General features: G+C 43.6%; 1 protein-coding gene across 2 annotated transcripts in view; it reads left to right on the top strand.

The window, feature by feature from the left end:
• The first annotated feature begins 5,843 nt into the window (after window positions 1-5,843).
• LOC146042440 (uncharacterized) overlaps window positions 5,844-24,511 on the top strand; it is a 41,439-nt gene continuing 22,771 nt past the window's right edge. The window contains exons 1-3 of one of the 2 annotated variants that reach the window (XM_083162430.1): window positions 5,844-6,468; window positions 7,561-7,734; window positions 15,106-15,192. In XM_083162430.1, the coding sequence (XP_083018556.1) occupies window positions 6,381-6,468; window positions 7,561-7,734; window positions 15,106-15,192 (349 nt within the window). In that variant the 5' untranslated portion in view covers window positions 5,844-6,380. The remainder of the gene's footprint in view (window positions 6,469-7,560; window positions 7,735-15,105; window positions 15,193-24,511) is intronic. The other variant, XM_083162431.1, reaches the window with a different exon arrangement.

Below are 24,511 nucleotides of genomic sequence, written 5' to 3'. Positions count from 1 at the left end.
GATCCCTGTGGTCATGACCAATTTCTGCGCTGTTATATGTACACATTACAAGTTATTTGCTGATAAAGACAAAATGATTTCCCCATAGATCAGCACAGGTATGCTGCCAGGGGTGGGTGGGCACATGGAGACTGTACATAGACTACGTCCCCTCTTAATTCTCCTCTAACCCACATACCAAGTGGAGGAACAATCTATAGCTAGATGTGGCCAAGAGAGAACACTCTGGCCCCAATGCGGAGTGTAACAAAGGCTGCAAATCATCTAAAGGACACTATCCCTACTGTGAAGCACGGGTCTGGGGCATCATTGTATGGTAATATGTCTCCATAGCAGGAGCAGGTGAAATGTCTCCTTGCCCAAGGCAGGAGGAAATGTGGATGACGTAAAAAAGCATTTTTTATAACGTGTTTTATTACTGTAAGCATCACATTATATCCATAAAAGAACCACATATACAGTAGGCAAAGGAGGCCTTATGCAAAAGACATATAAAGTACATTTAAAAGTCAGTAGGAATAACAAAGAAAAATAATAAAACTCTTGTATGGTTAATAATATGATCTGAAGATTTCTAATGATAAGGCGAGCTCAGGGAGGACAGAAACTTCCCGTGGAGCAGAAGGGCAAACAGGAATGATAACTGTAGGTACCCGACTGAGATGATGAACACCTAATGAATAGAATAGGGTGCAGAGGGCAGGGGAAGCTCTGCAGACACATCCCATACCTACAAGCACACATGCATTTGATAATGAGTAATCAAGAAGTATAGAAGCGTCATCAGAGAGGATTCAATGTTTATTCAGAGTCTTAGGTGTGCTGCTAAAAGTCCCATGGAAGAGCGAAGGGCCCCATAGCAACATATTGAAGGGCCCAGCCCCAATGCTTCTAGACTAAATCCTCTCTGCAACAGTTGTTCATTTTATGCCCCATTATAGTGTCCTAGTTCATTTTTTCTACCATATTAGTTCCCTAGTTAATATTATACCTCATAGTAGGGATGCTAATACATAGTATTCCACAGAGTACCCCTAATTCATATTATGGCATACATACATACATACTGCTGACTCTGTTTGTCTTTCAGGTGCTGTAACATCAGGCCCCTCGGGAGTTACCCTCTCACTGGAGGAATTCTGGTCCGCCCAGGAAATATTAGCCGAATATGGGGAATCTACTGTACCATCTGATACTACATATAGTGAGTATGACCCGGCCATTCCCATGAATACAGTTCAGGGTTGCACTGTATCACTAGTAGCTGCTCTCAGGTTCCCCAGTTCACGGATCTGGTGACCAGGAACAGGTAGTAGCCTACATAGTGTGCGAGTCTATAGTGAGATGCATAGTGCAGCTTAGTCACAGAGTCCATGGCACTATAACGTGGCTGGGGGATAGCCGTATGTGGACCCATCTATAGATGACCCTGGCTTTCTAGTTTAGGCAATGTGTATAGAGACTATTCATTGACCAAATGTGTTTTCTCTTTCATAACTGACAGAATAATATACACCGCAGTGTATGGAGGCTTTGCGGTTACTATACTGACATTGGCTGTTATCCTGTACTTATGGTAAATTACTAACAGTCTACACGTGATGTTACTGATTATATTCCCAGATATTATTATTATTATATTATGTAATAGACACACACAATGTGATTGGCAGGTCAGTGTATATGTGTATCTATCTCCAGCCATTTCCCATGGGAAGATGTAGCATTACCTATAGTAGGCTTGTGTGTAATGTCTGGTGCCCATAGTGAATCTAAGGAAGGGAACATTTTGGTTATATAAAAGTGACATTAGGGGTATGTGTTGACATAATAACCCTTTATGACCCATTGTATGTTTCTGGTGTATGTCAGTGCTGACACTGGTAAGGTAGACAATTGAGGCCCTAACAAACCCCCCAAAATATATGTGTTTGTCATTTTTGGCAAATAAACAATTGTAGCTCCTACACTAAAACATCAGCATTAGTTCTAATACGATATTATGATAGAATCTGCCAGAAAATGTTCACAGATTTATCGTACATCTAGTAAGTAACAAGACATTGGTTCCCCCGGCACACTGAATAGTTTTAGCAACCAATCTTGAACACTACATGATAATAGAATTCAGAGATATTGGTTACATATACCTGCGCAGGTGTATGATATGCCCCCAAGCCGCGTCAAGGCTTCTCTGTATATTGGGGGTCCCTAGCGCTATATCTAGGTGCAGGGTGTGGCACCCCAAAAACCATCATAAGCTAGGAGGCCCAGTGCGGCATGCCAGTGAGATACTAAGTGTTAATAATTAGTGATAGGAAGCCGAAGCTATACATAAAGAGAGAGATAAATGAAATGTAATTAAAATAAGAGAGAGAGTGTGTTAGTGAGGAAAAAGTGTTAATAGAATGTAAGGGCATGCCGCACTAAAGCCACCCAGCCCAACCAGTCCAGAGGCACCACACCCCACACCACTGTTACCCTAAATTGGGTCTACAATTAGTCAGCAAGGAGCCACATGATAATGGCTCCTTACTTGGTATATCTGAACTAAGAGCTACCTACCTTGGAGCAACCCCAGACTACTCCATGTGGCATATCAAGACCTGCATCTCCGCCTAATGCAAGCTCCTCTCTGCCTCCCACAACATACATACAGATAGTGATAGCTGCTCAAATTAGTTCATTAAAACTTTTCAGGTGCATGCAAGGGAGGGGTTAATACTTAGTAAGTAACAAGACATTGGTTCCCCCGGCACACTGAATAGTTTTAGTAACCAATCTTGAACACTACATTATCGTACATCTAAATGGACATTGGGATTTGAATGGCAGCTGTCATCACAATACAGTATATGTAATACATTTACTAATCGTGTCCATTTAAATGGATAAGCGGTCATAAAGGATAAAGAGTAATGTTAAAATGCCAACTTATACCATAAGTTGTTGTTCAATAGTCACTTGTCACTGTGTTGTGGTGATGGATCGTGTGTGTGTGTGTGTGTGTGTGGGGTGGAGGGGGGGTTCTACTTCTCCTTTATACCAGGGAGACAGCATGCTGATAAGTTTGGGTGGGATCTAGCATGACTATTGGATCTGAAGGGTCCGTTCCCAGGTACAGAGTTATGGTCTATAACTAACCACTTGTTCTAATTCTTGCAGCTGCAGAAGATATAAGCAGGAGGGACAAGAGACAGGAACCGTATGTAAAACATCCACTGGAGATAAAACTTTTCTCTCAATAGTAAAAAATGGACCCTTTAGTCTGTCCTGTGGTGTCATTATGTAGAACCAGTATATAGTTATTCTTACCTGTCTATTTGTAAAGTGCTACCACCGTACATAACATATATCTATCCCTATGTAGTAAGTGTTAGATATAAGAACAATAATACAAAAAATATTTTCTACTTATTTGTCTCATTCTTTTAGATATTAAGAAATCTGACAGCTCTCTGAGCTCCTCAACCGAATCCATCCCACCTCCATCATCACCAGTCATACCATACCAGCAATGTGATCACCCCCACCACCTTTATCCCACCCCCCAGCCACCGCCTCATCTCTCAATTTGAGGTCAAGTCAAGCACCTATGAAATTAACTTCTTGTACACCAATACTGATCCAAGGATGGCCGGGACATACTCACCTGTTATTTTGGGGACAGTGAGAGTCGTATGGAACCAACAAAACAAAAATATTTGTGAGATCACCACTGAGCACTGCAGCAGCTGCTCGATAGTGGCAAATTTATTTAAGGCTGACATGAGGTCATAGGTTCCAACTGCATCTGTTGAAAGGTAATTTCTATGCTAGAAAATTAATTTAAAGCTTATTTAATATCATCTTATGATATGGCAGCGCCGTTATATCCCGCAGTAGGTAAGTAAGCTTCTTTTTTCTATTTTGATGGCCCTGCATATTTATATGGCTCCGCTGACTCTATTTGTCTTTCAGGTGCTGTAACATTTGGCCCCTCTGGAGTTACCCCCTCACTAGAGGAAGTCTGGTCAGCCCAGAATGTATTAGCCAAATATGGCGATTCTACTGTACCACCTAATACTACATATGGTGAGTATGACCCGGCCATTCACATCAGGGTTGCCTACCCTCCCAGAATGGCTGGGAGGTTCCCGAAAATCAGGTCCTCCTCCCAGCCCCCCAGAAAGATGGGCAACCCTCCCAAATACTGCCGGACCGCCAAGCAGACCTTTTAAAATAAGGTTTAATTAACAAATTAAGGTTTAGATACACATGTACTGTCCCTGCATTTTAAATCTCAACATCAATGCAATATCAATTTTATCAAGAATAACTATGATATTTAATCACCAAATGCTTGCCCCAGGTGGTTTAAATAAAGACTTTGAACTGAAATGGTTCATGTAGGTAATTTCTTAAATTATATATTAGAGGCAGTATTGTAATAAACATGTATATTTTTTGTATAACAAGTTAGGAGTACTTCATTGTAATGTAGGCGCACATTCTAATCTATATATCTATTTTTGTATTGCAATAATCAACAAAATGGCGCCCGGAGAATAAGATCAGTGCAATGAGAAAAAGAAGACTCTGCAGCCGGTACAACAACATTTCCGCTCAAAGAATGAAGGTGGAACGCTAACTGTACCGGAAGTGTAGCACTTTGGAGCACATATGTCACTTCTGCTTCCGGTGCGGTCGGTAAGCCTGCTAATGCTTTGAAAGCTAGTCTGCTACAGTACCTTGTGATTGCCTCTGTGTCTGTGCATGTGTGAGAGAAAGAAATGTAGTTTCACTCACTGCCAACAGATGGCAGTGTTTTGGAGACACACAAACAGACACTAGATATATATATATCTATATATTTATCTATATCTAGGGATTGGGGACAGGAACGGACAGAAAGGGGAAGAGGCTGAGCAGATCATTTATTTACCAGTATATAAATAGATATTCTAGAATAAGCTGCTGTAAAAACACACATATTAACACACATGGTAAATTTGATTACCACACCTCTACGACTATCAAACAATTCAATTGGAAAAAGTATTATGCGGTAATTTTGGCTAATAGCCATGGCAAATGAAGGAGCAGGGGGGATGTACCCCAAAGATGTACAAACAATATTTAATAACACATACAGATGAATAAAGATGGGAAAAGAAAAACATTTGGGACTCTTAAAATGTTTCAAATGGCTGCATTTTTTTTTCTATAAAAATGAAGAAGTAAAAACTGTATTTTTTTTTCAAGCAAGCTAGTTTAATTTGCAGTGCACATAAATGCATTTAAATAGATTTTTTTTGTCATTTGAATCCACTTATAAAAATGTATTTTAAAAACACCTGTACCCTCCATTTAATATGCCATATACCTGTACCACATTTTTTTAACACATTATTCTGCACTTTGCAAAATATATCTCCAAAAATGACATATAATTATTGGACAAATTAAGCTAAATAGAACTAGTAGGTGCCCAATTAAACATTGGGGGGTTTTCCAGTGGTCCTGAACAAAAGGAGTTCCGGGCCGGCACCAATTCTTACAAGTAGCTTACAATTTATTAAATGTCTTTAATGGAACATTGAGGCAATTCGTAATCATAATTAATGATTAATAAATTGTTAAATATAGGACCAATTCCAAATAATTAATAATAATTAATTTGATAAATAACAATTAATAAAAATGCCCCACGGAGATGCAGTACATATGTTTTATGTTTTGGATGCAACTAGCAAAATGCCCACTAGATGGAGCCATTGCAACAGTAGCACTTCTGCATCAGTGACCTAAGAATGACCTGCAAAAATTAAATTATACTTTCATATTTGACACATTATCATTATGTGATCTGATAATAACTGATGTTTTCGTGATCTTTTTTTTTTCTTTTTTTAAAGACTTTATTATCAGTAGTGCTGTGTGCTTGTCAATTTACAGTAACTCTTTGTTTTCTCAGATAAACTTACAAGGGAGTGCCCCGGAGCCAGTGACAAGGTGAAAGCTGGCAGAAAGCCATACAGTTACATTAAACTGAAACTCTGGGAAAGCAACACGACCCGAAAAAACAATGGGAGGAGAAACCCCGATTAAGGAGCCTATTCACTCTGACGCTTCTTAGAAGAGCTGTATTATGAGGTTTGATGAATAGAGATCAGGTAAAGACAAACCTCCCACACTACAAATGAGATTACCTGTTGTGCTGTTGATACTCCTCCTGAGCTGAACCAGCCCTGCTCCTGCTCAGTCACCGCTGCTTCTGCCCTCAAGACAGAGCTTCTATATCCATCAGCACCTAATGACCTTTTCTGCCCCCCTTATTGCCCTGTGACCTGTACACCTTGTACCCAGCTGTGGGCATGTGTTGCTGAATACCTGCCAGGATGTACCACACACCAACCCTGCCATTCTCCATTCTCTCCAGCCTCACAGCTGAGATGGGCAGCAGTGCCAGCCAGGCAGTGCTAACAGGTGAGACCGATCAGATATGGATCTTTACTGTCATGTAACCTCTAATCTGTACTCGGGATCTGTTTTGTATCTACTGGGTGGTTGTTTTACTATTGCTTTATAGTTGTATTGTTATGTTTTTTATATCTAGTTTGTTGTGTTCAGTGTTGTTTTCTGTTATTATTTCTATTCAGTGTTTATCAAATATAAAAAAGACCGCATAAGGTTTCTTCTGGTTTAGACCAGGGGCCCTCAAACTCTCTAGGACCCCATCAGACAATAAAAATAATGACAGGACCCCAGCAAGTTACCGCAGAAGTTCATCACATCACATGTGAAGTCAGCCAGGCAGAACATGCATGGCAGCATTGTGCAGGCACAAAGTGATGGGAGGAGTCTAATATAACAGACAGTTCAACAGACTTTTCAGACTCCTTGAATCACTGAGATTAGAGAAGTCATCAACCTGATGGTCAGCAACATGGAGTCACGACCCCATGCTGAGAAGGTTGGACTCACTTTGGGGTCAGGACCCACAGTTTGAGAACCGCTGGTTTAGAACATCCCTGGTACAGAAATGAAAAGATATTAAAGTGACAATGCCACTTCTCGAAGCAGTGTACGTCCATTTGATCCACCTTGAGCTGTTCAGAACCATTCCAGGTGGCAGGATTGCATGCGATACATCAAATGTGGTCCTTTCACATGTGATGTATCGCATGCAACCCCATTACCTGCTGCCAGGGGGGGTTCTGAGTCAGAGGTCGTATTTTCAAGTCGGTCCTACCTCTGATTCCAATCCAATGTGTATGGGGCCGTGCATTGGATCGGATTTCAAACACATTGGATTTGGGCCGATTTCACGCGATTTATCAGCCTGATCCATCGGAATCTGCAAAATTGTCCCAAACCGGACTAGTGTATGGGGCTTTAAATTCTGGTGCCTCAGGTAATGTTCAAATTGGGGAGGGGGGTTTGTGGGAGGAAGGTTTTGTTTCGGTTTACTCTTACTTGTTTCTTTACAATAGCATTATAGTTACCGCTTGCATTACTATGTGTTCTGGATGTGTGTGATGTTCCTAACCTTTGTTTGCTTTATTTGACTATATTTAGAGTTTTCCTCCTTCCAAAATTCCTGGGACCACTCAGAGTATGGTTATGGAGCCAATGACATAGATTTACCATTTTTGGCTTATCTCACCTCCACTGATTATTCCTCGGGGGATTCAGACACTTGTAACGTGATTGACAGCACCAGTAACAGTGACACACTCCCTCAGTTTACAGGTCAGTAGAAGGGTTTATTATAGACAGTGGATGAAAGGCATTAGTGACGGTAGATTTGTGAAGTACAATGAGTGTATTGTTTGTGTGTTAATGGTGGTCTGCAGATAGTCCTTTTCAGGGACAGTCTGAGTATTGTGTCACAACGAGGTGGGGAGAGGGGAAAGAAATGATAGTGAGAATAGAATGGCGGGGAGGCTCTTGTTGTATATAGGGGGTTAGTCAGAGCTGATTACTGTTCGAATTTGCAAGATGATCGATTATTTAACGGTTTGAACTACATTTCTAAATCTGATGTGGTTCAAAGATTGAACTAGTGTAGATGGCTTGTCAGTCTTCTAGGTAACAGTAAAGCTCCAATATACAGAGTGCAGAATAATGGAGTCATACATAGGGGACAGTGAAATTAAGAGGTTCAGTTGTCCAGCCCCCTACTTCCATCCATTGTCTGTTTAAGAAGTTCAGTTCCCCAGCCCAGACTCCGTTATCTGCCCAGACTTTCTCCTGGGCCTTTCCCCAAGGACGTCCCTAACTTAAGGCCCCCATACACTATGCGATTTTGGGACGATTTAATCCGATTTCGGCACTTTGGGCGATAACCGGGTGAAATCGGACCAAAATCGCAGGAGTGTGACATCTGATCCGATCCGATGCGCGGTCCCGTGCGCATCAGATCGGATCAGGGAGGTCGGACGGTCAGCACATAAGATCACGTCCGACCTCCCTGTTAGCTGGCGGCGCCGGTGAGTGCTGACCTGGGCGGGCGGTGTGGTCAGCAGCAGCGCTCATCAGGGCGACGCCGGAGCGGGCAGCGGGTCCTGACTGTTTAACTAGCTGGCGGCGCCGGTGTGTGATGACCTGGCCGGGCGCTGTGATCATTCACAGATATCATTCAGCAGCGCCGCGGGATGGATGGGGCCGGGCAGTACAGTGGCGGGTATTAGATTTTTAAAACACCTGTCAAATAACTAGCCATTCCCTGATTGGCTGAGAGCTCTCAGCCAATCAAAGAACGGCTAGTCATTTGACAGGTGTTTTAAAAATCTAATACCCGCCAGTCCGCCACTGCCCGGCCCCGTCCGTCCCGCAGTGCTGCTGAATGATATCTGTGAATGATCACAGCGCCCGGCCAGGTCATCACACACCGGCGCCGCCAGCTAGTTAAACCGCCAGGACCCGCTGCCCGCTCCGGCGTCCCCCTGATGAGCGCTGCTGCTGACCACACCTCCCGGCCAGGTCAGCGCTCAGTACCCCCGCTGCCCGCCCCACTGCTCCCCATGAAGAAGATCACCGCTGGCCCCATGCCCCTCACCGCCCGCCCCCTGCTCCTCACCGCCCACCCCCTGCTCCCCGTAACATGTGATAAATCGCAAGCGATTTATCACATGTAAAATTTGGCTCATCAAGTGCCAAATTGTAGGTGAGCCTCCCGGGGAGCTGAAGGGCGGCTCAGAGGAGAATTGGGTCCGACTTGTCCTAAGGACAAGTCGGCCTAATGTATGGGGGCCTTTAGGTGCTTATTCAGACCTGATAGCACCGCTGCAATCTCACAGGCAGGGTGAAAATAGAACAACTGCACTTGACTGCGGCTTATTACAAGCACAAGGCCATCCTACAATAAAATCCAAAAAATCACAGGAAGCTGGCATTTGAGGGTGGTAACCCTCCATTTTCTGGGATTGTCAGGAAAAATGCAGGCGTGCCCCAGCATTTCAGGAAAGGCGCATAACGGGTCCAGCCACTATCAGCCTGTTTCTATCACACTGGCAGAGTAAGTCCTGGGCTACACACAGACTGCACACACACTGGGAAGTCATTATATGGTGAGGGGCATGGCCATGTGTGTGAGAGGAAGTCATGTGACTCCAGCCCTGGCCACTATCAGCCTGTTTCTATCACACTGGCAGAGTATGCAAATCGGATTGTACAATTTGCATACGATTTGCATCCAATCCAAATCGTTTTGGTGTGTACCCAGCATAAGTCCTGGGCTACACACAGACTGCACACACACTTGGAAAATAAATTGATGGCGAGAGATTGCAAATGGATTTGCTGCTTATTGCAGGGCTGCAAAAATTTTCCAAGTTTATCGCAACCTTGTACAGGGCAGGATTTCACTCTGGCTGGGCGGCGATTACCTGATCGCGGGGCTCTGCAAAGTAGCAGCCTAGCGATCTGGTCTGAATAACCCCCTTAAACCAAAATCACTTTAATGTAATATTGATTTGCTCTTTTGATTGACAAAGTTCCCTGATTAGAAATCCTTGCATATGAAATCCAGAAGGCTCCATAAGTTATTAGAAATTGGTTAAAGTTCAACATACAGTATAACAAAACTACAAATGTTTTCTGTTCCCAAATATTTATATTTACCTGTACGGTGAAGGGCTAAAACCACCTGGCTGTTAATTATTATACGTAATCATTATGATGAGTTCAGGCAGTAGACTGTTCTATCGTTGCCCAGCATCTCTTATACAGGCTATACATGTCTGCTCTTCCTGAGAGCTTCACCGTCTGTTTGCCAGTCCTTGTAAATGTAACAGGTGTTGTCTTGTGTGTGCTTCATCCATCATAAAACCTGGAGATGATTTGATTTAATTAATATTTTGTTCATCAAATTGTAAGTTTAGATCCTTCCTATCTACATTTTGGCCCTTATTCTGCTTGGTGCGGCCGGAGCCGCATATGCGGCTCCGACCGTGCAGGCGAATCCCCGCCTTCCATACGGATCGCCACGGCCGTCCGTACGCGGACATGTGGCGGTCCGGATGAAAATGGCGGGGGATACGCCTCCACCATCTTGGAGCAGCCCCCTGCATTCGATGGTCGCCGACCATCGAAGGCAGGGCCGCACGCTCCACCAGCTCCCGCACCCATAGACCTCACGGACACTTGTCCGTGTGAAAGCATGTATGGGGGCGGGCAGCTGACATCCGGCGATGTCAGATGCCCGCCCCCAACACATGCGTCACAGCCTCATTACCATGCGTACGCCCCGCGTTTGCATGGGAACGCCCATGAAACGCGGGGCGTATGCATAGGGAAATGAGGCTAAGTAGCCCCTCACGCCCCTATCCACCCCCTTTGCGGCGGTAAAAAAAAATGTGCGGCGATTTCGCCTGCACATGCGCAGAGTGCCCTCTGCACATGCGCAGAGCGAAAACATCGGCGGAACGGCCGCAAGCGGCCGTTACCGCTTAGATCAGAATAAGGGCCATTGATAGGTCATTAGCCATTTTGTCCACCATATATACTGTAGTCTCATGTCCCACTCCTTGTCTCTCCAGCCTCATGTCCCACTCCATGTCTCTACAGCCTCATGTCGCACTGTGTCTCTACAGCCTCATGTCACACTGTGTCTCTCCAGCCTCATGTCTCACTCCGTGTTCCTACAGCCTCATGTCACACTGTGTCTCCAGCCTCATGTCCCACCGTGTCTCTCCAGCCTTATGTCTCAATGTGTCTCTCCAGCCTCATGTCCTACTGTGTCTCTCCAGCCTCATGTCCCACCGTGTCTCTCCAGCCTCATGTCTCAATGTGTCTCTCCAGCCTCATGTCCCACTCAGTGTCTCTCCAGCCTAATCTCTCATCTGTATCTCTCTGGCTTCATTTTGTACTGCATCTCTCTCCAGCCTCATATCCCGCCTACCTACTATGCCCTCTCCATCTCACTCTATCATCAGCCCCCCCCCCCCCCCCCCAATCTCTGTCCCTTCCAGCCCTTTTTTATCTCTTTCTCTCTAGTATCAGTCAGGGGGTGGGTGCAAAGCTGTGCAGGGAATGGGTGGGAGTGCTGCTGTTGAGAAGGTAATTGGAGGTTTGCAGAAGGTTGCATTCAAGGGGGTTGCTGTGTGATGCATAAAGCATTTTAGTGGCCTCTGTACAATACAGATAGCAATGTACAGTATAATATAGTGGCCTTCTTACAATACACACATTCTAATGACCTCTATATAGAGAGCAACTCTAGTAATCTCTCTCTCTCGCCATTTGTCAGAGAATATGAATGATAATGCACAAACTTTTCTTTCACTCATGGTTAGTGGTTGGGTGAAGCCATTTATTGTCAAACAACTGTGTTTCCTCTTTTTAAATCATAATGACAACACAAACTACCCAAATGACCCTGATCAAAAGTTTACATACCCTGGAGATTTTGGAATGATAACATGCGCACAAGTTGACACAAACGGGTTTAAAATGGCTACTAAAGGTAACCATCCTCACCTGTGATCTGTTTGCTTGTAATCAGTGTGTGTGTGTGTGTAAAAGGTCAGTGAGTTTCTGGTCTCCTGAAAGACCCTTGCATCTTTCATCCAGTGCTGCACTGACATATCTGGATTCTGAGTCATGGGGAAGTAAAAAAAACTGTCAAAGGATCTGCGTGAAAAGGTAATTGAACTGTATAAAACAAGAAAAGGATATAAAAAGATATCCAAGCAATTGAGAATGCCAATCAGCAGTGTTCAAACTCTAATTAAGAAGTGGAAAATGAGGGATTCTGTGGAAACCAAATCACGGTCAGGTAGACCAACAAAAATTTCAGCCACAACTACCAGGAAAATTGTTCGGGATGAAAACAAAAATCCACAAATAACTTCAGCTGATATACAGGACTCTCTGAAAAAAAAGTGGTGTGGTTGTTTCAAGATGCACAATAAGGAGGCATTTGAAGAAAACTGGGCTGCATGGACGAGTCGCCAGAAGAAAGCAATTACTAAGCAAATGCCACAAAGCATCCCGCTTACAGCACAGAGACAGGCCTCAAAACTTTTGGAACAAAATCATTTGGAGTGATGAGACCAAAATGTTACTTTTTGGCCACAACCACGTTACATTTGGAGAGAAGTCAACAATGCCTACTGTGAAACACGGTGGTGGATCGCTGATGTTTTGGGGATGTGTGAGCTACAAAGGCACTGAAAACTTGGTCAACATGGAAGGCAAGATGAATGTAGCATGTTATCAGAAATAACTGGAGGAAAATTTGCACTCATCAGCACGCAAGCTGCACATGGGATGTACTTGGACTTTCCAACATGACAATGATCCAAAACACAAGGCCAAGTCGACCTGTCATTGGCTACAGTAGAATAAACTAGTGAAGGTTCTGGAGTGGCCATCTCAGTCTCCTGACCCCAATATCATTGAGCCACTCTGGGGAGATCTCAAAGATGCAGTTCATGCAAGACAGACCAAGAATTTACAGGAACTGGAGGCTTTTTGCCAAGAAGAATGGGCAGCAGCTTTACCCTCTGAGAAAATAAAGATCCTCATCCACAACTACCACAAAATACTTCAAGCTGTCATTGATGTTAAAGGGGGAAATACAGGGTATTAAGAACAGGGCTGTGTAAACTTTTGATCAGGGTCATTTGGGTAGTTTCTGTTATCATTATGATTTAAAAAGAGGAAACACAGTTGTTTGACAATAAATGGCTTCACCCAACCACTAACCATGAGTGAAAGAAAAGTTTGTGAAGAAGAGTTATCATTCATATTCTCTGACAAATGGCCAGAAAATCACAAATTCTGCTAGGGTATGTAAACTTATAAGCACAATTGTATATACAAGGCTAACTACTAACCTCTATAAGGTAAAGAACCACCACTGACCGCTAGAGGCCACTCGACAGACCAAATTACTCCTTTGTGTGCTAGAAGACAAAGTAAAAGCAATTTTTGCAGGGCCACTGATCTGTTTCAAACTTGCTGGTTATAGGATAGGTAGCTGTAAAGACAGAGATTGGAGGTAGGAGCAGCTGGGACTGGGGGGTGGCGTGGAGAGTTTGTGGGCTAAAACCTGTCACAGCTCAAAGTGAAAGTAAAAACTGTCACAGCTCAAAGTGAAAGTAAATTGTAGAAGCCATCCCTTTGACAGGCTTTTAACTAGTCTCTATATACTGTAATACAGAGAACATTCTGATAACCTCTATACCAGTGGTTCCCAAACTGTGTGCCGTGGCTCCCTGGGGTGCCTCAGGACACTTGCAGGGGTGCCTCGGGTTGGTCGTCCAGGACCAATTCAAATTATTTATGCTCAATTATTTCTGGACTAAACCAGTGTTGGTGGCTGTCAATCATAAAATGTGTACTATCAGAAGCAAATACTGCCCTTTACCACGTAACTGAACCTAAGAAGGACATATAGACACAATCTACTTAATTTGATATATATTTTTTGGGGCCTAGGGTGCCGTAGAAAAATTCTGATACTCTATGGTGCCGTGATTAGAAAAAGATTGGGAACCCCTGCTCTATACATTAGAGACAGTATTCTAATGACCCCTGTACAATACCACCAGCATTCTAAATACACCCATGCATTACAGATAATTCTAATGAAATATACTAGAAAAATGCAGAAAGAACTACAGTGATCTTTATTCAATACACATAGCATTCAAATTACCTCTATACAATACACACATCATTCTAGTGCCTGATCTACAATACAGAGGGCATTCTAGTGACTGGCATCCAATAGATATAGTATTTTAATGTCCATTATATTTGTCTATGTCTTTTGGATTGTGCAACACTGTGTTTTAGGTCTTGGTACAGTCCTTTCATGCAAATTAATTAAGTAAAAGTTAATAAACAACACAAACAGAATCATTATAAACAATAGAAATGGCAAAATGTTACTAATAGGTAAATGTTACCGAAACAAATGTAGGTACTTATGTAGTATCTGGACGCCCGATTAAAAAATCGGGTCCATCGCATCACATCGCATGCGACCAAATCGCATGCGATGCGATGGACCCGATTTTTCCATAGGATTCAATGTTAAAATGGACTGAGTCCATTTTAACATAGGATTCTATGGGAAAAAGGGTCCTTTTGATTTCCCCACTATCCAACTACGCATGGAGTTGGATATAAACCTGTGGCGAGCGTAGCGAGCCACCGAGCCCGAAGCGTGGCAAGCGCAGCGAGCCCCGCGAGGGGATGCAGAATACTTTTTAACGAATCCGCGTCCCCTCGCTGCGCTCGCCACGCTTCGGGCTTGGTGGCTCGCTACGCTCGCCACAGGTTTATATCCAACTCCATGCGTAGTTGGATAGTGGGGAAATGAAAAGGACCCTTTTTCCCATAGAATCCTATGGAAAATCGGGTGCATCGCATGTGATTTGGTCGGATGCGATGCGATAATCGGGCGTCCAGATACTACATAAGTACCCAAATGTAATATGAATGGATCCATATAAAGGAAAAGTGTATCTGCAACCCAGCTATTGAGGGGTTAAACGGTTTCCCATAACAATGAAAGAAATAAGAAAAGCCGTTGGTATATAATATATATAAAAACAATTCATGGCTCCATACCTGCCTGTTTACAATTAATATGTCACCTACTCACAGACCTGTTGGCCACAGTGACAACACACAGAAGGAATTTGGATCAACAGGTTTTACAGGAGAAGACAAAGTCTCAGGCTCCAGTTTGTGGTGAGTAGAATAACACATTGCTGCAATGTGAGGGTATGTTTGGAAATGACTGATCTATATCCACTCATGTTTAGCCGTTTCGTTCTTGTTTAACTATTGCTGGTCTGTGCTCAGGCGTTACTGGCGTGGAATTTTCCCAATGATGGGAAGTGACTATTTAACAAGTAGACATTCCCCACAGTTAAACAGACTTTCTTGTTGTTGGCAGGGCTGCCATCAGAAAATGTGGGGCCCAGGACTGACAAAATAGGAAGCCCCCCGCCCCCTCCCCCTTTAGTAATGATTTTATTACCTGTCCTTTTTAATCACCACCAGTCCACTCCATGGGGCAGTGCAAGGGCGGGCCGTGGTGTTTGGGCTGCACGTTTGCTGTCACTGTGCAGCTCCTCTCTTCAGAGTTCAGTCCCACTCCCCAGACTCGTAACTGTGACAGAGAGACAGACGCGCAGCGTCAGCCCCTCATCCATCATTACACCGCACGGTGGTGGGGGCTTCCTGCAGGTGCGCCCTGTCTACTGAAAATGAACTCGGAGCCGCCGCGCTCCAGCCGGCCACCCCACTGGGCTCTGTATATGTGTGGCAGGGTGGGCTGCATACTAACCACAGCCTGCATGAGGGGGCGGGGGGGGCTGACCGCTGTGCTGGTACAGTGTAGTCACGTGAAGGGGTTGGGAGTGCTGGGTATAGAGCTGCACTACCCTCTGTCAGAGCGGCGGGGCCTGGGACAGTTGTCCCCATAGCACCCCCCTGTCGGTGGCCCTGGTTGTTAGCATATATTTAATTACTTTTAAAACTAATTGTGGGCACTCTTGTTACTACCTCTCCCCCTTTCTCCTTCATCCCCCATATGGCTGAAAACCTCCATGCATAGTGGCAGGCTGGCAGCACAGATATTGGTGGTGTTTCAATGCCAATGGGGCTGGTTCCTGATATCATTCCTCAGTAGCAAGTATGTGTCCTGAACTTGTGTTATAGAGTGACTTGTCCACTGGTGTGATTAACTGAGGGCAATGTTATTGCTACTGTATCAGTATATGTAATTTACCAGGCAAAAATACATTGGGGTAGATCATGGTAAGTGGTGCAACCAATCAGATTTTGACTTTCATTTTCTAGGATGTAGAGATATGACAGCTATAGTAGAATCTGATTGGTTATGCTAGGGGAAAAAGCACCACTTTTTGTTTTTAGAAGCGATATTAAATCTACTCCATTTAGTCATCTCATTTACGTATGTCCTGGATGCATAAAGTACAGCTAAGATCAAGGGCCTTATTTTGGTTCATTCTTTCTGACAAAATCCTTCTTAGATGGACAAAACCATGTGCACTGCAGGGGGGGCAGATGTAACATGTGCAGAGAGAATTAGATTTGGGTGAGTAATTTTGTTTCTGTGCAGGGAAAATACTGACTGCTTTATTTTTACACTGCAATATAGATCTCACTTTGAAGTAAAACCCCACCCAAATCTAATTCTCTCTGCACATGTTACATCTTCCCCACCTGCAGTGCACATGGTTTTGCCCATCTAAGAAGGATTTTGTCAGAAAGAATGAACAGATACAATAATCTACATGGAGCCAAATGACAAACGCATAGAAAAAATGATGGCTGAATAAGCACAGAGGTGGCATAAACCACTGAAGGGTTCTGGGATGCTGTCACTTTAGTTAGCAGGTTAATAGGTGCTATGTGATATGGTGAGAAAGGGTGAGCCAATGGGGGTATAGGGGGAGGAGTAGGCAGGCTAGGAGAGACCAGGAAGTAGTGTGATCTGCCTCTTTGTGAAGTTCCCCTCCCTCCCATCCCTATGTCTTTTGCTTTTTGAGGCGGTAAAGAACAGTCATTTGTGTATATGTAGTAGTATGTAGATAGTGGGTGCGCTCTCCCGACATCGATTGTCATTAGCCCATACTCCTCGATGGAGATGGCTACACCACCTGCACGGGTGGATTGTGATGTTACCCCTTCTTCCCCTGACCGTTCTGTAGTGCCGCCACCATCTATAGTTAATAGTCAAGTTGTCAATTATAAAATTTGACATTAATTTTAAAACGCCAGCAAAGGTTTAAGTTTATTAAAGTGTAAGCATAAAGATACCCGATGGTGAGTTTATAGAAAACCTCAGGCAGAGTTACAGTAGGTAACAGAGGTACTGTAAGATGTTCCAAAACAGGCATGGATTTCTTACTAAATTTAGGAACCATTGTTTTTTAATGAATTTATTAGCAGGCCTTTGTAGGTACATCAAAGGGAATATGTCATTATAGCTGCAGGGATAAGAAGTTTGTTTAGTTACTTGACCATAAGATATTTCAAGGTCATAGTGAGCTGTATGCCTAGACTGCAGGTACTGCAAGCTTAATCCTTATAGCATGTTATAATGGGATGTTCTGTATTTACATGTCAGCTGCAGGGATGGATTTAGGGGTCAGGCCGCCCCTAGGCACAGGGATGGGACATCAACCAGCGGCAAGAATTGTGTCTCTCCCCGCTCGCCTTCTCGGGTAGGAAAAGATTTCAGAGGCAGCGCTGATCCAAAGACACAATTAAAAATGTATTATTTAAATAACAATCTATACAATTATTACACAAATACTGGCCGGTACTACAGCATAAAAAACTAATTTTTAAAAAATTAGTATTAATTCACTACAATAAGCACCATATCCGTTTTTACTCCAGCTCTCTGTATTTCTTAATTTATATTGATTAGTAAGCAGATGTTAGGAATGAACAATTAGCTCTCTCACAGCTTAGTCCATGTTAGTGTGTTAAGTAGCATGCATGCTTTCAATATTAGGGAAATACTCAGTTATTTGTAAAATACAGAAAGATGAATAATGCTCAATTGAGCTATAACCTGCCCGCCTCTGGCTCAGTCACTCATTTAGAATGGGGGGATCTCCCGGCTGTTGATTCCCTGCTGTATGCAAAACAGCCTTCATCAACAGCCGGGAGATCCCCCCATTCTAAATGAGTGACTGAGCCAGAGGCGGGCAGGTTATAGCTCAATTGAGCATTATTCATCTTTCTGTGTTTTACAAATAACTGAGTATTTCCCTAATATTGAAAGCATGCATGCTACTTAACACACTAACATGGACTAAGCTGTGAGAGAGCTAATTGTTCATGCCTAACATCTGCTTACTAATCAATATAAATTAAGGGTACTTGTGAGTTATCCGGGCTCCCGATTTTTTGATTGTATGCCTTAAGTTAAGGCATACAATCCGATGCGATGCGATATCGCATCGCATCGCATCCGACCATCGGATGCGATGACCCGATTTTTCCATAGGAATCAATGTTAAAATGATTCCTATGGAAAAAGGGGTCCTTTTCATACCCCTACTATCCAAGTGGGCATGGAGTTGGATATAAACCTGTGGCGAGCGTAGCGAGCCACCGAGCCCGAAGCGTGGCGAGCGAACGGTATTCCGTGTCCCCTCGCGGGGCTCGCTACGCTCGCCACGCTTCGGGCTCGGTGGCTCGCTACGCTCGCCACAGGTTTATATCCAACTCCATGCCCACTTGGATAGTAGGGGTATGAAAAGGACCCCTTTTTCCCATTGAATTCCATGTTAAAATGGACTCAGTCCATTTTAACATTGATTCCTATGGAAAAATCGGGTCATCGCATCGCATCGCATCCGATGGTCGCATGCGATGCGATGCGATGTCCCGATCCGACCCGATTTTAAAATCGGACGCCCGGATAACTCACAAGTACCAAATTAAGAAATACAGAGAGCTGGAGTAAAAACGGATATGGTGCTTATTGTAGTGAATTAATACTAATTTTTAAAAAATTAGTTTTTTATGCTGTAGTACCGGCCAGTATTTGTGTAATAATTGTATAGATTGTTATTTAAATAATACATTTTTAATTGTGTATTTGGATCAGCGCTGCCTCTGAAATCTTTTCTTCCTTTTGGCTTATCTAAGGGGCAGGGGTGTCCCCTTGTCGGAGACAGCAGCAGATTCAAGTACATAGAATTGCGCTCTGCCACTCTTGCTTCTTCTCGGGTAGGAGTGCAGGGGAGGAGAGAGCTGCCGCCAATGCCCACCCCACACTCAGCTGATGCAGTCTGATCCAGCGTGCACTGCCCGGGATTACCAGGCTGCACACACCCCTACTCTCCCCGCCACCACTCCCCTCTTCGCCGCCCGCAGACATGGGTGGACTGTGTCCAGCGAGGAGGATCGGATGTATTCTGCGGGGAGGGCGATCGCCCCCTTCGCCTCCTCCAGGATCTGTCCCTGGTTACACAGGCAGTGCAGCAGTGACACACACAGCGCTGCTGGCTGCTCATGCTCACACTTCCTGCTTCCCAGGAGGAACATGCCTTCTGATAGGGTGGCAGCATCCCACTCCTGATTGACCCTTGCATAACTCACTGCTGCTCGCTCAGCGATTGGTCACAGTCAGCCTGCCGCCCTGTGATAGGTGCCTCCCCTAGGCCCCATGGCTCACGGGCCTAGTGACAAATCCGGCCCTGGTCAGCTGATGAGTATAAAGTGTAATAAGCTTGTTAAGGTGATTAAGGGGTTGTACCATAAACAACACCCCCATACTCTGTTATACCACTTTCATATTGACATCGCAGGTCCAGCCTAGATTACACCGTAGGCTGAACCTGGGTTATTGCCGAGGCTTCTCTTCTGTCTGCACTTGAAGAGGACATTGTGAACTGGTTCCTTCCAAGGACCAACACACTAACTACTCGGTTTAAATTCCTGGGTCACTCTACCCGGGTTATTTTTTGGGGACCCTTTCAGACCAAGTAGCGACCCTGGTCAACCCACCAATAACCTAAATTTTTGCATGGGTGTGAAAGGGGCAATACCGACATTAGCATCTGTCCTGTCTAGGTTCTGTAGAGTATGTTTGAATCACAATGTCCTAGAGCATCAGCATTTGTTACATGACACCCCTAGGCCAAAAGCTATTGAGAAATTAAAATTTTAATAAATTGTGCGTGTGTCTTCTTTAGGTTCAGTTATATGGTGACAGGGTTGTGTTTCTGGTTGTTCTCTGGGTTTTGCTTATAGCCTTAACCGTGAATAATTAGATTTTGGTCTGGACCACCAACCCACTACCCCAATATGCACTACGCCAGTGCCTTGTGCCAGTGTACCCAGTTTGGGCTATGTTTTCGGTGGCAGGGTTTTTATAAATGCAAACCAAGTGAAAGGTTTGGATTAAGCGACAAGCACAAGTACAGTATTGATATTTGGACACTGACGTCAGATAGGTGTTGGAGTTGCTGAACTTTGCTCTAATCAGTATATCAGGTGTAAAACACTTTTGTCTTCGTCCCAAATAATATAAATGTTTTTTATCAGTGTTCAAAAACAGTTTGCCTTTAGTTATTTGTTTTTTCACCTGAGAGAAACTAGGTTGAATTACATTTCTAAGGTCAGGGAGTTTAAGTTCACAGTATCGTCTGCATACCACCAGACAGAAGCTGTATTTAAGGCTCTTTGTAGCTCCTGGATGAATAAACATCAGAGTTTTATAGGGACCTACAAGTAATAACTATGAGGCTATTGATGGAACCATATGCAAACACATTCCTGATAAATGGGAGATCAATAACCGTACTGCATGTATAGGAAAATGGTGAGTGGCGTTGTGACTAGATACAATATATACAGGGCAGCCGAGAGGCGTGACCTAATCGTCGGGGGGGGGGGGGGGGGGGCGAGCCACCTCCCATAATTGATGAGCCTGCTATCAGCGCAGCACATGCTATAGAGTTGTTTACTGCTACCCGGAAGGGGAGGGGGTCGAACCAGGGCCTCCGCCAGGCCACTAAAGGTGAGGTTAAGGTTTAGGTTGGGTTAGTCAAGGTAGGGATTCTCTATATCTCGGATTATACTGGAATCGCGGTAAGTGGCCCAGTTTCTGGGAATAGTGATGGTTTAGTCACCTGCCTACAGCAGCATCAGGAGTGTCAGGTAGAAACTCACGGCCAGGTCATTGAGGTACTTGCTGACTAGAATAGCCCTCCTCGGGGGAGCCAGGTCGGCTATTTGGGGTGCATGGCATGGCAAAAAGGGTGGTGCATGAGTCCATAACAGCGTGATCTATCACCAAATAGTGTGGCACCTCTGCCACACATAATTCATAGATTATTGCATTGGGAAGTGAGGGCGTTGTGCATCATACACATACAGTACTAGTTACAAGTTAGTTAAAATCACGGCGCCTGCAGTGTATTTTCACTTTGAGCTGTGACAGTTTTTAGCCAACACAAACTCTCCACCTCACCCCCAGTCCGTATCTGCTCCTACCTCCAATCTCTGTTTTCACAGCTCCCTCTCTCCATGAGCAGGATGCACTAAAGTGATTACACTAAAGCCCCTCCGCCCGGGCCCCGCTGCATAGAGAATCGCCACCCTATAGAAGCTTATGGGCTTCTCTCCGCAGCACTGTGATGGATCAATCACGGATCCCTCCTCGCATGCCTGTGGCCGGCGCCGTCAAGAGCAAGAGCTGTTCTTTGCATTAGTAATCACATATCTTAGTGCATATGCGATTATGATGAATGTGGATCAGTGTCCCTTCAAAATTGCTTTCACTTTCTGTTATGACATATTTTAGCACACAAAAGAGTAATTTGGTCTGTTGGGTTGTGTCTAGTGGTCAGTGGAGGTACTTCCCCTTATAGAGGTGAGGAGTAGTTTAATATATATATATATATATATATATATATATATATATATATATATATATATATATATATATATATATATATATATATATATATATATATAGAGAAAGAGAGAGAGAGAAATATATACATACATTATACACACGTGTAAGAAGGCAAGTGGCAAATCACAGACTGAGGGTTGCATAGAGGGAAATGCAGGATTGCCAACAACATTGTGTAGTAACTTTAGTCTCCTATCAAATTAAAGGGACAATATATTTTCCAACTATTACATTTCACATATAGGGGGGATGTATGAAGCAGCATTATGGGGGAGAAGTGGTATCAGGGCAGGTTACCGATACCTGATAATGACAGCTGGCATATTAATACATTTGGATGATATGGATGTCAGCTACTCCATGATATTGTGAGGAAGCGGGACTCGATAATCTAGTACATCTCCCCCATAATACATTGTTAATAATTATAATTGATTAAAGTGTGTCATCTAGGGTTTTGTTAAAGGAATCAATTAAGACCCAAGTCATCTTTAAGCAATAATTTTAATGGCTGATTACCCCACCTAATAAACGAGGGAATAATATCTACCATTTGATATCTTAATGATGATTGTGTATGTGATACATTAGCAAAATGGCAGCCAACGGCTGTTTACTGTTTACGTAACAGTTGGAGGTATAGAGTAATCTAATGGTGTGTACACACGGTACTTTTTGCCTTCCGATGTTGACGATATAGTTGTGATTCCGATCCAATTCCGATGCGCGTTCACGTATCGCAAGGCAGAAAGTCTTGTCTGCCTTGACTATATACAGTGCAGATCTGCACTATATAGTCAGACTTGTATGCAAATCGGATGTGCCTTGCGATCTGATTCCGATTTGATCTGATCAGATCTTGGATAGGATCTTAAGGCACATCTGACCGTGTGAACACACCTTAAATGCATCTGTGAGTCTTCATTTTTGGGTTATGAGAACACTATGAATGCAACCCTTTCTACACAATATTTGTTTATCTGTACCAGGGCTTAAAGTGGTCATGGGAAGGTGGGGGAACTTATTTTCCTATGCCACCTAATTAATTCTCTCCCCTCCCCCATTAGGCGGAGGCAGGGCCAGTGGTAGAGTTTTTGGCACCCCCTGCAAACTAAAATGCTTTTCTGTGACAATTACTGTGCAGGGCCAATGTGGAGGTTAAGATGTTCCACCTCACCCACCCCCCCCCCCCCCCACTCACACACACTTTAACCCCTGATCTCTAGCCAATAAGTAGTTGCCAGTATAATTGTAGGGACACAGGTAACCTTAATCCTGCTATACAATAACCACACTAGTAGCTGTCACGTTTTCAGTGTTTTGATTCTTAAAATACCAGACAGCCAGAAGAGTCAAAACATATATTCAAACTTGTATGTGTCATACTATCTATATGAAGACACCAAATCATTTCTTTACGCACCACCGTTGGTTAAAATAATAAAAAAATCATGTAATGAGATCTGTGATGTGAATCAGTTGTGTTTATGTGGTAAATTCAACATTTTGAGTTTATTTTCTGTCAGGAATGTCTGTCCCAGTGATGCAGTGATGGCTGTGTATGTTCCTGTGACCAGTGTGTCTCTGTCAGAGCTGGTACTGCTTACATATGTGGAGTGATACAGCTATGGCTTTGTGATTAGGTTCAAATTACAGTGGGAAGTAGATCAGGCCTGTCATGTGATCTAATGTGTCCAATCATGTTGCAGCACCAGACTGTCCCATCACCATGGCAACTACTGTTAACAAGTGTATTGATGCAACCAGTACATACAATAATGCACCATTTTGCTTGATTTACATACAATTGGCTTAAGCAAAATATCGCACTTTGCAATAGTCATTATATTATACACCTTATCCATGCAACTTTTAACACTCTAAGCCCTATATTCATAAACCCTTTATAATTCAGCTTTTTTAGAACTCTTAACCCTTACTCTATTTATCAATAATAAATTGGTATATTATGCTATAGGGCAATAATGTCCACTTCTCCGTGATTTTGTGGGAAAGCGGGACCTGATAATTAAAAAACATTATTTATATTTTAGTACATCTCCCCCCATAATTCATTATTAATCATTTTAATAGATTAAAGTGTGTCATCTAGGGTTTTGTTAAAGGAACCAATTAAGACCAAAGCGGTCTTTAAGTCCTTTAGGGGTAAATGTACCTAGCCTAAAAATCCACTCTGTTTCCATATGCAATAAGTATAATGGTCAATTACCCCACTTAAAACACTGTAAAGTTCCTCCCCTCAGCAGCAGCAGCACACACCTACAGCATGTGCTGTGCTGTTGCAGGCTCAGCATGATCTCTCACACTGTCAGTGAGACGCTCATGCTGAGCCTGCTATCAGCGCAGCACATGCTATAGAGTTGTGTATTGCTGCCCGGGAGGGAAGGGGTCGGACCAGGGCCTCCGCCGGGCCACTCCAGCAAGCCCGAGCCCGGGTAATTAATGTTTAATCTTCTTTGGATCCCACTGTTTGTGGAGCATCATTGGCTAAATAGGGACACCACAACCCAATTGGGAATTGTACATATTGGGTACCAGCATTAAGAAGGAATAACAAAGGAGACACAGTATTGA

The sequence above is a fragment of the Crinia signifera genome, chromosome 19 (assembly GCF_055691185.1).
Source record: "Crinia signifera chromosome 19, ASM5569118v1, whole genome shotgun sequence".
Classification (NCBI taxonomy): Eukaryota; Metazoa; Chordata; class Amphibia; order Anura; family Myobatrachidae; genus Crinia; species Crinia signifera.
This window is presented reverse-complemented; position numbering and strand designations above follow the sequence as displayed.